The sequence below is a fragment of the Podarcis filfolensis genome (assembly GCF_964270895.1).
Source record: "Podarcis filfolensis genome assembly, chromosome: 16".
Classification (NCBI taxonomy): domain Eukaryota; kingdom Metazoa; phylum Chordata; class Lepidosauria; order Squamata; family Lacertidae; genus Podarcis; species Podarcis filfolensis.
In genome coordinates this window covers 37,223,507-37,235,535 of record NC_139620.1, presented here as the reverse complement: position 1 = coordinate 37,235,535, position 12,029 = coordinate 37,223,507, and the positions used below count along the sequence as shown (strand labels likewise).

The 12,029-nt window shown below is 44.3% G+C and overlaps 1 protein-coding gene and 1 long non-coding RNA gene across 4 annotated transcripts in view; one reads left to right on the top strand and one right to left on the bottom strand.

Moving 5' to 3' along the window:
• Window positions 1–2,456: 2,456 nt before the first annotated feature.
• The window catches only part of RHOF (ras homolog family member F, filopodia associated), a gene marked incomplete at its 5' end in the record, with an annotated part of 29,624 nt that continues 20,051 nt past the window's right edge, over window positions 2,457–12,029 (bottom strand). For 2 of the 3 annotated variants that reach the window (XM_083590506.1, XM_083590505.1), the window contains 5 exons: window positions 2,545–2,610; window positions 2,711–3,607; window positions 3,961–4,095; window positions 5,202–5,311; window positions 7,903–7,990. In XM_083590506.1, the coding sequence (XP_083446632.1) occupies window positions 3,443–3,607; window positions 3,961–4,095; window positions 5,202–5,311; window positions 7,903–7,990 (498 nt within the window). In that variant the 3' untranslated portion in view covers window positions 2,545–2,610; window positions 2,711–3,442. Of the gene's footprint in view, window positions 2,611–2,710; window positions 3,608–3,960; window positions 4,096–5,201; window positions 5,312–7,902; window positions 7,991–12,029 lie in introns of all 3 variants that reach the window. The other variant, XM_083590504.1, reaches the window with a different exon arrangement.
• Window positions 3,575–11,115, top strand: LOC310751505. The gene is made up of 2 exons (XR_014542572.1): window positions 3,575–3,656; window positions 10,980–11,115. It is a non-coding gene; the product is annotated as an uncharacterized lncRNA (long non-coding RNA).

Below are 12,029 nucleotides of genomic sequence, written 5' to 3'. Positions count from 1 at the left end.
GCTCTCTTTAAAGTTCCTGGTATTGGATCATGAAGGTTGTCTCTCATGGGGCCAAGTGCTGAGTACTGCTTTTTTTCAGAGCCCGTCTTGGAAGCTGATAAGGCAGCCTGGTTACCCCCCCCCCAAATGTTTTGGACCACACTTCCCACTATCCCTGACCTTTGGTCAGTCTGGCTGTGGTTGATGGGAGTTGTAGTCCAACAACAGCTAGAGGGCATCACGTTGGTGAAGGCTGGAGGGCAGGGGGAGCTAGTCTGTTGCTAGACCCCCCCCCCATTCTTCACTTGCAACCAACTGAAAATGTTTTCAGTGGGCGCATCTGTTTGGGGGCAGTGTGTGTGTGTGGGGGGGGTACTCTTCACTGTAACCTATTCCAGCTAGACTAGACACAGGAAGAAAACCTGATTGAAATCCAGTGGAGGATACCCTAATTTGTCATTAGCGGCGTTGGCATGAAGGTTGAATGGATGTTTCATTTTCAGCATTCAGGTCTGTTGAGAAAGGGGGAGGAAGAAGAAAAGGGGGCAAATAAAGAGGAGCTGCCTCAATTCTTTCCCCTGTCTTAGTTTGTGATACGTCATCAAACTATATACATGCAGTGCTGGCTCTGCCATGAGGCAGAGTGAGGCAGCTGCCTCAGGTGGCCAATGCTGGAGTCCATTCGGCTTCTATATGTGGGATGGGGAAGGGGGCGCCATCTTATCACTGAGCAGCAAGGGCTGGCTCTGTATACATCCTTAGTTTCAAATGCATTTTAACGCTGGCTGTGGGTGTTGCGAAAGGCTTGCGAGGTGAACACTGACGGCGTGGCTCCTTGGTCATTTTGCAAAAGTGCCAAACCATTGAGAACAGACAACTTGGAAGGTCGTCTGGTTAAGAAAGCAAGTTGCAAGGGGGAAAGACCAAAGGAGCCACTGGCGTGCATTTAGGGGCTTGTAGATAGGTTGGTAGGGGCAAAGTGTACCCTCGGTGGACAGGATGAGAAGCCAGTGGTTAAATAATAGGCAGGTAGATGGAGGTGGGGGAGAGGAAGCAGGTCAGTAGCAGAGCTGAAGGCTCCCTCCTCCAGGACATTTTCTCAGGAAATAGAATCTGCAGCGTACCATATTCTTTTTTTCAGCGTTGCTGTTGTTGTTGACAGCCAGTTTTTAATGGGAGACATCTTTTGAACCGACCGTGAGCCAGCAATATTGGCTTGGTTCAGTCCCTCATAGGCAGAGGCACTGACCAGGTTTGTTAACTCTCTCCGTGGGTTTACAGAGGCCCTTGCACCCAATCGTCTCTCTCCCATATGGCTGTTTCATGGCTGGCATTATGGGAGTGGCTGTTCGAAGGCAGGAGTGGCAAAGCTATGACCCTCTCTGCCTATTACTGCTTCCATCAGACCTGACCACTGATCATGCTGGCCGGGGCTTAGGGGAGCTGGAGTCCACAACTTCTGGAGGCCCACAGGACGGTGCGCCCTCCACATCCCAAGGGAATCCACTCTACCAAAGAGCCGCTCTTTTTCTAGGTGGGTGGGTTAAGGAGCCCGTTGCCTGTGTCTGGTGTGTAGTAGTTGGAGAGGGGAGAATATTGACAGAATGCTCTGATAGGAAATGTTTAGGGGCTTGAATGGTCTGCTGCACATGTAGGGAACTTGGCCTAATTTCAGAAGCTCATGGCAAGCGGTCAGTTTACCTAGTCCGCACATGGGCCCACCTATTCTGATAGGTCAACCCCTGGTATCTCCAGATAGGGATGGGAAAAACCTTGCCTGGAACCTGGAGAGCTGCTGCCAGTCAGTGTCAAGAGTACTGAGCTCAGATGGCTCCAGGGCCTGCCTTGGTTGAAGGCAGCTTCCGATGTTCCTGCCCCTTCCAATTCTTTTGCTTTTCAAGGAGCTCTGTATTAATGATGTTCACGCGTGGAGTGGGAGATCTGCCAGGGCCACAGGTGTGTTTGAAAGCAAAATAGGATGCAGTGACAAAAGTATTTCACTTAGGGTTTGGCATTCTGGAAATGACAGGTGAAAGCAGCATCAGAGACAAAATCCTGGAAACCCCTTCAACCGACAGGCTGGTTCAGGAAAATATTTTGCTATGCCTTTTGCTGAGAAACTTCTGATAGCTCTTTGCTCCGAAAGCAACATTGTCCATTGCAAGAAGCCCAAATACTCCCTGTTTTTTCATGCCTGCTAGATATAATTAGCTGAATTCTGCTGACTGAAATCTTTTAACGAACTCTTCCCTGCACACGGTATAAACTGAGGCCGACTTTTGCCCTCTGGCACAATAATCTTATCCAGGATATCAAGTGACGCACCTGCTACAGCTTTACTCATTTCTTCTCCCTACCACCACCAGCCTTTCAGATTAATACAACTATTTGTTGGTGCATTGTATAAAACCCCATTTCATATTCCAGTTAAAAGTTTTTGAAACAGAAGGAAACCAAGGGAGAGTGAAGAATCTGAATTGGCTTTCAACTTAAGGCAGCGCTGTATTTTTAGAAGGGCAAATTTTGAGGTAGATAGTCAGCACAAAGTGAAATAAACAAAAGCAATTTCAAAAACCAGTATTTATGGTTTACAGAAGGTGGATTGCAAGAGTATCCTATGCGGATCCACAGCTGCTTAGCAGACCAAGAGACTTCTAGATGATGTTGGCGTGCAGCTTCCAGCATCCCTGACCATGTTGGCTGGGGGGAATAATGACACGGGATGAGCCACGGGATCCCCATCCCTGTCCTAGACCATTCATTGGACCTGAGTAATCTGTTACTTAGCCACATAGGTTCTTTGATAGCTGGAATCTTGCTACAGCTTCTTCTGAAGGGTTTCCAATATGCCACAAGGTAAGGTTGTGGCCGCTGAAAAAACCACAATACCTTTAATGTTGCCACCACAAAAAGGGTAGAAAATGAACTGTTTAATTCGGCAAATGTTACAGCTGTTTTATCAGAGCAGAGACTGAGTTGTAGCCAATGTCAGTCCTGCTCAGAGTAGCTCAATTGAAGTTAATTCACATGACTAACTTGGGTCCATTAGTTTCAGTAGGTCTGTACAGAGTAGAACTTTTATGGCTACAATCCATTATTTCTAGTTTGTTTTTGTTTGGTTGTTGTTTTTTTAAGCAAGCAAGAACTTGTGTATTTAAAAATGGCAAAAAGTTGGACCTACAATACCTTACCTTAATTGTTCCTCAACAAGTACATTTGAAACACCCTGGAAATTTCTTCCAGAATCTATATACAGAAGAGCTTGTTCCACAGTTAGCTAAAAGCTCAACCTTCAGAAGAGAAGGTTTAACAAGAAGAACTTACAGCATGAAAACAAGTTGATTTTCTCATTAATATCCAAGTAAAGAGACAGGAGCAGTCAATTTAAAAGGTGAGGGGGAAGGGTTTAAAATACTGAAGAAACAGTCTTTTGTGTTCTGTAGTCTGAAAATACCAGATAACATCATAATATGGCACATGGCCTCGATTTTGTCTGACGCTTTGCCTTTTTGATAGCATTCAGTGCAATGTTAGCTGTTTCTCTAAAAACATCCTCAACATTTTCACGAAACTTGGCAGAGCACTCGAGGTAAATGTCTGCGTTCATCCGGCGACAAGCTTCTTCACCCTGAAAGGTAATAGTAACAAAAGGATTTCAGGATGGAGTCAGGCCGAAGGTAAGCAACCAGAATAAGAAATATGCATTATTTTAACTGAGTCTTATGTTAATAACAAACAGGGAGCTTGTGTGTCTGCTTATTGCATATTTGCCTAGTTGTAGAACTGTTTTTGTTTGGTGCTTGCTGGCTGCAACTGTTACGTTTTCTACTGCGTAAACACCAAGGAGATAACACTCTCTCTCTCTCTCTCTCTCTCTCTCTCTCTCTCTCTCTCTCTCTCTCTCTCACACACACACACACACACACACACACACATATATCCCCAACAGGTTTGGAATCTAGTTTACATAGCTGTATTTACCTGAGTATAAGTGATTGGCTCCTGCTGAGCTGAGCGGAGTTTCCGTAGATGTTCTTTGTCCTTCCGAAGGTCTGTTTTGCAGCCCACAAGTACTATGGGGATTCCACGGCAGAAATGGTTCACCTCATGGGACCACTGGCAGAGAGAGATCAAAGTGTTTAAACCGCTAGATGTGACAAACAAAACTGTAAATAGAGAAGGAAACATTTCTGATGCTGAGCCATGAGACACAGAGAGAAGGCAAATGTTCAAGGAGAATTTGTAAGGAACAAATATACAACCTGGTAAAAAAGCCATCAAAATAATAGTAAAATAAGACAGCAGATTTTTTGTTGGTATCCATCTGTCTCGAGAGATAATGGAGTGAGCGTCTGGGGATGAAGTCAAACTGCTGCATTAGAAGCACGGAATTGACCTCTCCAGGGCGCAAACCTGGGCAATGTATCTGGAGGTCCTGGACTGCCCAGATGTCAAGACTCCCCACTCGGCCTCACTGATGAGGTCCAAAGGAAAACAGAGCAATATGTTTGTCACCAGCTTGGCTGCAGGAGTTGCTGGAAAGAGTCATACAAGATATCATCCAACCACCTTAGGGACTCCAGATTTGTGTAGGGTTTACTCCTTAGCCCTTTCTTCTCCTGAAGATGTCCCACAAGGCAGCAGAGGATCAGAGTTTTGCTTCTAGATGGGCTACCTTCCCAGGTTGAGGAGCCTTATCTGCCCAAACCAATGGCTTCAAGTTACAAGAAAGGAGATTCTGACTGAACATCAGCATGAACCTTCTGATGATAAGAGCTGTTTGACGGTGAAATGCGCTCTCTCATAAAGTTGGTGCGCTAAATCCACCCCACTCTCACACACAAACAAATTCACTACAGCCACCCTAGGCCACCCCCAACCTCTCTCGCCACCAAGGAAATATAACAAGTAAATAGTAAAAGAACCCACACAAACGATGCTGACACAAAACCCCACACATACACTAAGTAGAAGAATAGAAGCATTGCCACCCAACCCCACCCACTCACCATTTTCCCCTCCCCCTCTTTCCCCCTTTTCTTCCTAATGTAACACTAATGTCTCTCAACAAATGAAACTGATCTGTAGAAACCACAACTGGAAAAAAGAGACATTGCACATACTTTTGTAAACTAAGAAATCTTTAATAAAAATGTTTTTTTTAAAAAAACCAAGTAGCCAAATTACTAACTGCAGAACCATCTACAACAAAGGTCTCTTACCTTAATTAATACATTATCAAAGCTAGTAGGGTTCATGACATCATAGCATATTAAAACCACATTGGTACTCTGGTATGAAAGTGGTCGTAGGCGATCATAATCCTCCTGCCCTGAAAGAGAGGGGAAGTAAATAGCTCTTTTTTTAACTTTCTCTAAGGGATAGTAAGAAATATCATAAAGCAGGAAGCAGCATCTATAATTAATCCTCCCTGTGGATTAGTCCGGCCTACCACATGGTCTGAGGGACAGTGGAGCGGCCCACGGCTGGAAAAGGTTGCTGACCCCTGCCCTAGATTGTAGGGGAAACTAGGAGGTAACTGCCTCATGTAATTATTCCTCAGCTGCCCTAAATGATTTAACATGGGCTATCACTGTGATGTCAAACACAGAAGACAACTTCTGTTGGCCAACCACTGACAGTGGCAAATTACTGTAGAAATTGAACCTGTATGTGTTGTGTTGGATCAGTTGAGGCTATCCTAAGATTTCCAGACAGTGAAATAATAATAATAATAATAATAATAATAATAATAATAATAATAATAATAATTATTATTATTATTATTATTATTATTATTATTATTATTAATTTATTTATACCCTGCCCATCTGGCTGGGTCCCCCCAGCCACTCTGGGCGGCTTCCCACAAAACACTAAAATGCAATAACCTATTAAACATTAAAAGCTTCCCTAAACAGGGCTGCCTTTAGATGTCTTCTAAAAGTTTGGTAGTTATTTTTCTCTTTGACATCTGGTGGGAGAGCGTTCCAGCAATTAAAGGAGGGGAGGAGGAAAACATTCACCAGGTATGTTATTTCCTTTGTGTTCCTGTGAAGCTCTGAAAGTTGCAAATCCACAGGGCGGGGGTGTGTCCACTGCTGAGTCTTTCTGCGGAACAACAGTATGCACAAAATACAGGCAAAATTGCATCGGTGCCCATGTGCACTTGTGTTAGTCATTTGGGGATTTAAGATGTGGGACGGGGAAGCTGCAGCCTTCCAGATGAGATGAGACTACAAGTCCCATCACCCCCAATGATAAGAAATGGTGGAAGCTGGAGTACAGCATCCCCTGAAAGGCCACATGTTCCACATCCTCTGCTTAGAACCAGCTTTTCTGAAGTTCCCTTTGCCTGGTTGTCTGAAGGTAGTTCTCACCCTCCACAAGACCCACAAATTGCCCTGCAGAGTCAACCAAGAGAAAAGTGAATTCTGCAGAGAGCATAAATGGGTCCCTCATGCCTCTTCTCTTTTCTTGTCCTCCCCATTCCAGACCTTTGCATAATAATTGAGGTGGGGATGGGGAATTGCAGCAACATAAATCAAGCAAAGCACTTTCTTGCTTGCTCTCCCCCACTCCTGTGACTAATACTTTGCCTTCCTTGATTTTCAGATATGCACATAGCACAGAGCTTTTATTTCCACCTTGATTAAGCCCCAAGTTATGTCTGCCATGCCATGCTGTATTAGCTTAGTCAGCAGGAAAGCAAAGGTCAGACGATATAAACATGTAATCTGTGAAAATTGCACAACCCTGAATTATCACACTGTTATAGTAGGAGGTAAATAGCATAGCACAGCCTTTCCCAACCTGGTGTCCTCCAGGTGTTTTGGTCTACAAGCCCAATCCGCCACAGCCAGTGGACACCAAGTGGGAGAAGGCTCACATTTCAGGAGAAAGGAGATTGGTCAGGACCATCCTCCTTCCAGCTATTGGCAAACACTGCGAAAGCTGCCCTAAGGGTGCCATTTGTTAGGTGTTACTAAAAATGCTTCTGTCCGCCTTTTTATGCATGCAGTCTGCAGCAGTAGTTCCTTTTGTGGAGCTCATTAGGTGGCCTTTGGGAAGCCACTGCCTCTCTGCCTCAGTTCTCTCATTTGCAAGTATGAAAATACTTGGCAGGGCTGTTGAAAGGTTTACTGAGAAAAAGCAAAACTCTTTGAACACTCAGAAAAGAGCTGTACAAAATGCCAATGTTAGCAGTGAGAGGCTGAGAGCTCAGGGGTTTTACCTTGATGGGGTCTGTGTGACTGCTTGTTTTTAGAGGCTATGCATGGGCATCCCAGGCTGCACCAAGCCCCGGGTAATCGGCCCAGTAGATCAGGGTATAAGTTGAGTAAAAGCAGACACTCAGTGCAGCAGCAACTCCCACTCCACCACTTTAGGTCATTGGCCTCACAGCAGCAAGAGGTGCAAAGATGATGGTGAGGAGAGATAAAGCTTGACACATAGGCCAGAGATCTTGGTGCAGAGATCTTGTTTGTGAGAGTCCTAGATTATTAGCACACATATGCGCCACTCATTCATTCTCGCTTTCTGTGGGGTCTGGGTAAAAGCTGGATCCAGAAGAATTAAAACAGAACTCATGGACTTGCATTATATTACACAGGGTCTTGCCAGAACCCATAAAATTCAAGTTTGTACACTGCACAGTAAAAATTGCAGATCCAGTGCATGCCAGCACCACACAAACATTAAGGTGTGGAGCTTCATGATTTTGACATAGGATGACCACTGGAACGTGGGCTTTGCACCAAGGAAATCCTCAGTGGTGCCACCGTGACTGTGAGAATCCTGTTAGTTTCCCCAGCCATTCATCATCTCCCACCAGCCCTCTCTTGATCTCTTTTCAGCCACAGCAGGAAATAATTGATGTTGTGCTGATACATGCTTTGGGGAAGGGGGGGGGGGTGAGATTACCTGCAGTGTCGTATAAGTGTAGGATCACTTCTTTTTTGCCCAGAGTGATGCTGGTGGTGTATTTCTCAAATACTGAAGGAGCGTATTGCTGTCAATGAAAGGGAAGCACAGTGCTGTTTGTAAATATTGTGATGTTCCACACAAACCTGTCCCTGCTTAGCTTAATGAGCAAGGTACTTTAAAGTTCATATTTTCCTTCTTTTTTGCAAAAATTAATAATAATAATAATAATAATAATAATAATAATAATAATAATAATAATAATTTTTATTTATACCCCGTCCTCCCTGGCCAAAACCGGGCTCAGAGCAGTTAACATCAAATGTATAACACATTAACATAAAATCAGGCAATCAATTAAAATACTGTACATCTTAAAATCAGATCAGGATCAGAATAAAATCCAATCAGATGGCAACCCGCAGATTAGGGTTGGGGACCTTAAATACTCACCAGGCCCAACTGTTTGTGCTAAACTTATATGGCCCTGTGAGGGAAAAAATCTCATCCAGATTTTTAAACCATAGTAACTGAGTTTCTGAAAATAATATGCTGCATGTGTCTGTTTTTCCTCTACAGATCCTCAACCTCTTGAGGATATAACTTGGGTGTTTAGGTTTAGGAATCACACACATCCATGGCACTGAAATGGAGCAGATTTCTAGACCAAAGTACCCTTCCTGCCAAGATAAACAGCAGCTTTCTCTGGTTGGCCTGCAGGGAGAACAAGAAGTTGGGCAAAGGAGCACGCCCTCAAAGGGGAGACGGAGGTGGCTGCTTCCTCTGGACTAAAATAGAGCCACACATGCACAGGGGCTGAGTGAGTTTGCATCCCACATGGTGTTCCTCCTCCTTTATTTGGCATAAGCCTTGGCTGCAGGCCATAGCATGGTACACTGGTTCTGCCTCTTTAATCTCAGCCTTTACATACCTTATTGATCACTGTTCTGCAGATACCGTCTTATCAAGAGGTCAATTCCACACAATGCAGGAATTGAGCCTTTAGTGTTGCGGCACCTGCCCTTTGGAATGCCCTCCCATTGAACACCAGACACACACAGTCTCAGTTGTTTCAGCACCAACTGAAGAACTTCCTGTTTCAATAAGACTTTTAAGTTGAGATCTTTCTCAGTCTGCCTCTGCACTGGAATTGTTTTTAATGTTTTTGTCCTATCGCTTATTGTTTGCTACCCTGGGCTCCTTTGGAAGGAAAGGTGGGGGTATACATATATATATATATATATATAATTAGCTAGCAAGCAAGCAAGCTGGGAATTCAGCATAACCTCCTTCACACACTTTACAGCCTCCAGGATCTTTATCCTCATTCACCTATTGTTCCCATCGGGTCTTTTTAACACTGACATTTGCCAAAATATCTGGAGGGGATTGGGTTGGAAAAGGTTGCTAAGCAGATTTACTTGTGACTAAATTTCATTGGGTTCAATAGGCCTGGGAAGTTTTTATATTGGGTTGCAGCCTTCATTGCATTTTGTGAAAGACACATAGCAAGACTTTCTGGGTATTTGCTGATGGAGTGAATTTTGAACTTGAAATTACTATTCTATTACTGTCAGGACCTCCTTCAACCCACCAAATTGTACAATAGTGACATTTATTGCAAAAAAACATTATTTATGTAGCTTGCAAACTGGCACAGTATGTCCTCAGGGTGGGGAAGCAGTGCTGGAAAGGGTTTTGTGACATCTGAAAATTACTGTAACGCCTGTACGCAACTCTAACCTTCAAATGTGCTAACAGCTAAAGCTATAACAGGAAGGACGTCATCTGCACATCCTGCCACTATGTGGTTTAGATATGAGTTGAAGAGCTTCTTGAGACCAACTCTAGCGGAAAACCCCCAACTTATACTGAAAGCTGCAATTCTGGCTGCCATCCTATGCAATAGCCTTTGCCAGCCTGGTGCTCTCTAGTTGTTTTTCATGGGGCGGATAGCACTTGTAGTCCAAAGCAGCTGCAGAACATCAGGTTGGCAAAGGCTGATATACTAGACTAACTGCCCTAACACAAGCTATTTAACTGCTCTGTTTAAGGGATTTTCCCATCTGAAACCAGCCTTCAAAAGCCAACTCAACTAAAACGGGTGATGGAAAGGTTACATTTGGGGCTTTTAGTTTTTTAAAATGAATGTTATGAACATTCTCTCTGTTTTATATATGTTATAAAATGAGATTAAAAAATATATTTACAAAAAAAGATTAAGAGCACCTCAGAGATTGAAGCAGAGTGTAAGATGAAGGTAGGTAACGCAGCCACAAAGCCATAAAGATGAGAAGGCAACCAGTTGATCTAAACCCAGGTCAGGGAGAAAATAGAACTTGGGAAAGTGACCTGGTGGAAGTAACATCTACTCCATGAAACGTTAGAAGCAGTTGCTGCACATGTAATAGGCCCACTCTTCAGTGGCATAGCGTGGGGGCTGCAGGGGGGGCCGGCCGCACCGGGCGCAACATCTGGGGGTTAGGGCAAATCCACGGGTTAGGGGGCGCAAATTACTTGCCTTGCCCCGGGTGCTGACAACCCACGCTACGCCACTGCCACTCTTTCAGAGTGAATGCACAGGATGTGGAAATGTTTGTAACACTGGATGGAATTGCCCAGCTAAAGAAACTCAGTGCAGGAAGTGTTTTTTAAAAATAGAGCATTTTACTATCACGTGGGAGATTCTTTTCGGTATTTGCCACTTGCAATTGTAAGTGCTATTGAGATTGTTCAAAGAAAGGTGACATGTCTCAGAGATGCAAAAGGTGTCGTCGTCGTAAATGGATGACATCCATGGCACTTTATGCAGTAGACCATGACAAAACACTGGCCGCCATCTTTCAGACTCAAGCTAAAAAAGTATAAAAAGAATCCACCACGTCCTTATTTGGGGGACCAGAACATGAAATGGCATTATTTCCAGTGGCCCAATCTCAAGAGTATAATGAGGCTGACAAACCCACAACGGTTGGTGCTGATGTATCTTTAGCCATGAACAAGGTGGAGTGCAATGACAACTACATGGTTCAGAATGGATGTCTGTTGAATTGTGCAACTTAATTTTTCCTTAATAGAAGAGACCTTCCCATGAAGCTCCACAATGGCCACTGACGCTTGTGAGTGAAAAGGACATAAAGATGTACTCGCTCGCATTCCTGCTGTGCAGACGTCTCTGCCAACAGCTGAAAATATGCCGTGACCCGCCATCTATGGACGATGGGCTGTATAAAAATTTAATAAACTATTTTTTAAAAAAGGCTTCACTAGATCCATGGAGATCCAGGCCTTCAAGAAGTCTTGCTTATGTTAGAAAATATCAGGATGTCCTAAACACCTCTGAACTACTTAAGAGATGACTTGAAAACACTTTGCAGAATATGGAGCTCTGTGTCGTTGTGCCACAATCTAATGGCATCAGGGTCTAACTAGATGCCACAAGCAAGCCAAGCTGACAAGTATGGTGGCCTGGCACTGGAAAGGACATAGAGAACTCTAATCCTGTGGGCATGAGGGATCTACTTCTATGCTTGTTCCAATCTACCTGAATTGTGTTGGGATGGAGGGTCTAGTGAAGAGGGAGTTTACAGTGGTACCTCGGGTTAAGAACTTAATTCGTTCCGGAGGTCTGTTCTTAACCTGAAACTGTTCTTAACCTGAAGCACCACTTTAGCTAATGGGGCCTCCTGCTGCCGCTGCGCCTCCGCCGTGTGATTTCTGTTCTCATCCTGAAGCAAAGTTCTTAACCTGAGGTACTATTTCTGGGTTAGCGGAGTCTGTAACCTGAAGCGTCTGTAACCCGAGGTACCACTGTATTTGTTGCTAACCCTGAAGAATGATTTCCATAGAAGACTGACTTTGGGCAGGTGTCTAGGATGTGAGATTTTAGGTTGAGGGGTACATCTTAGTGCTTCACTTTGCTAAATGACAAAAGCTGGGTTTGGTTTTTTAAAAAAACTTTCTAATACATGCCCTGTCTCCCTTGCCCGCCCGCTCAACGGTGAACTTGCAGCCCATCCATCCTGGCCTTTGGGCAGCTGGGTAAGGTAGCCCTCCCTCCTCGCCAGACCCTAATGGAAGGTTCCACCCCTCACTTTTCCTGCTATTGGCCCCGTGGGCGAGACCGG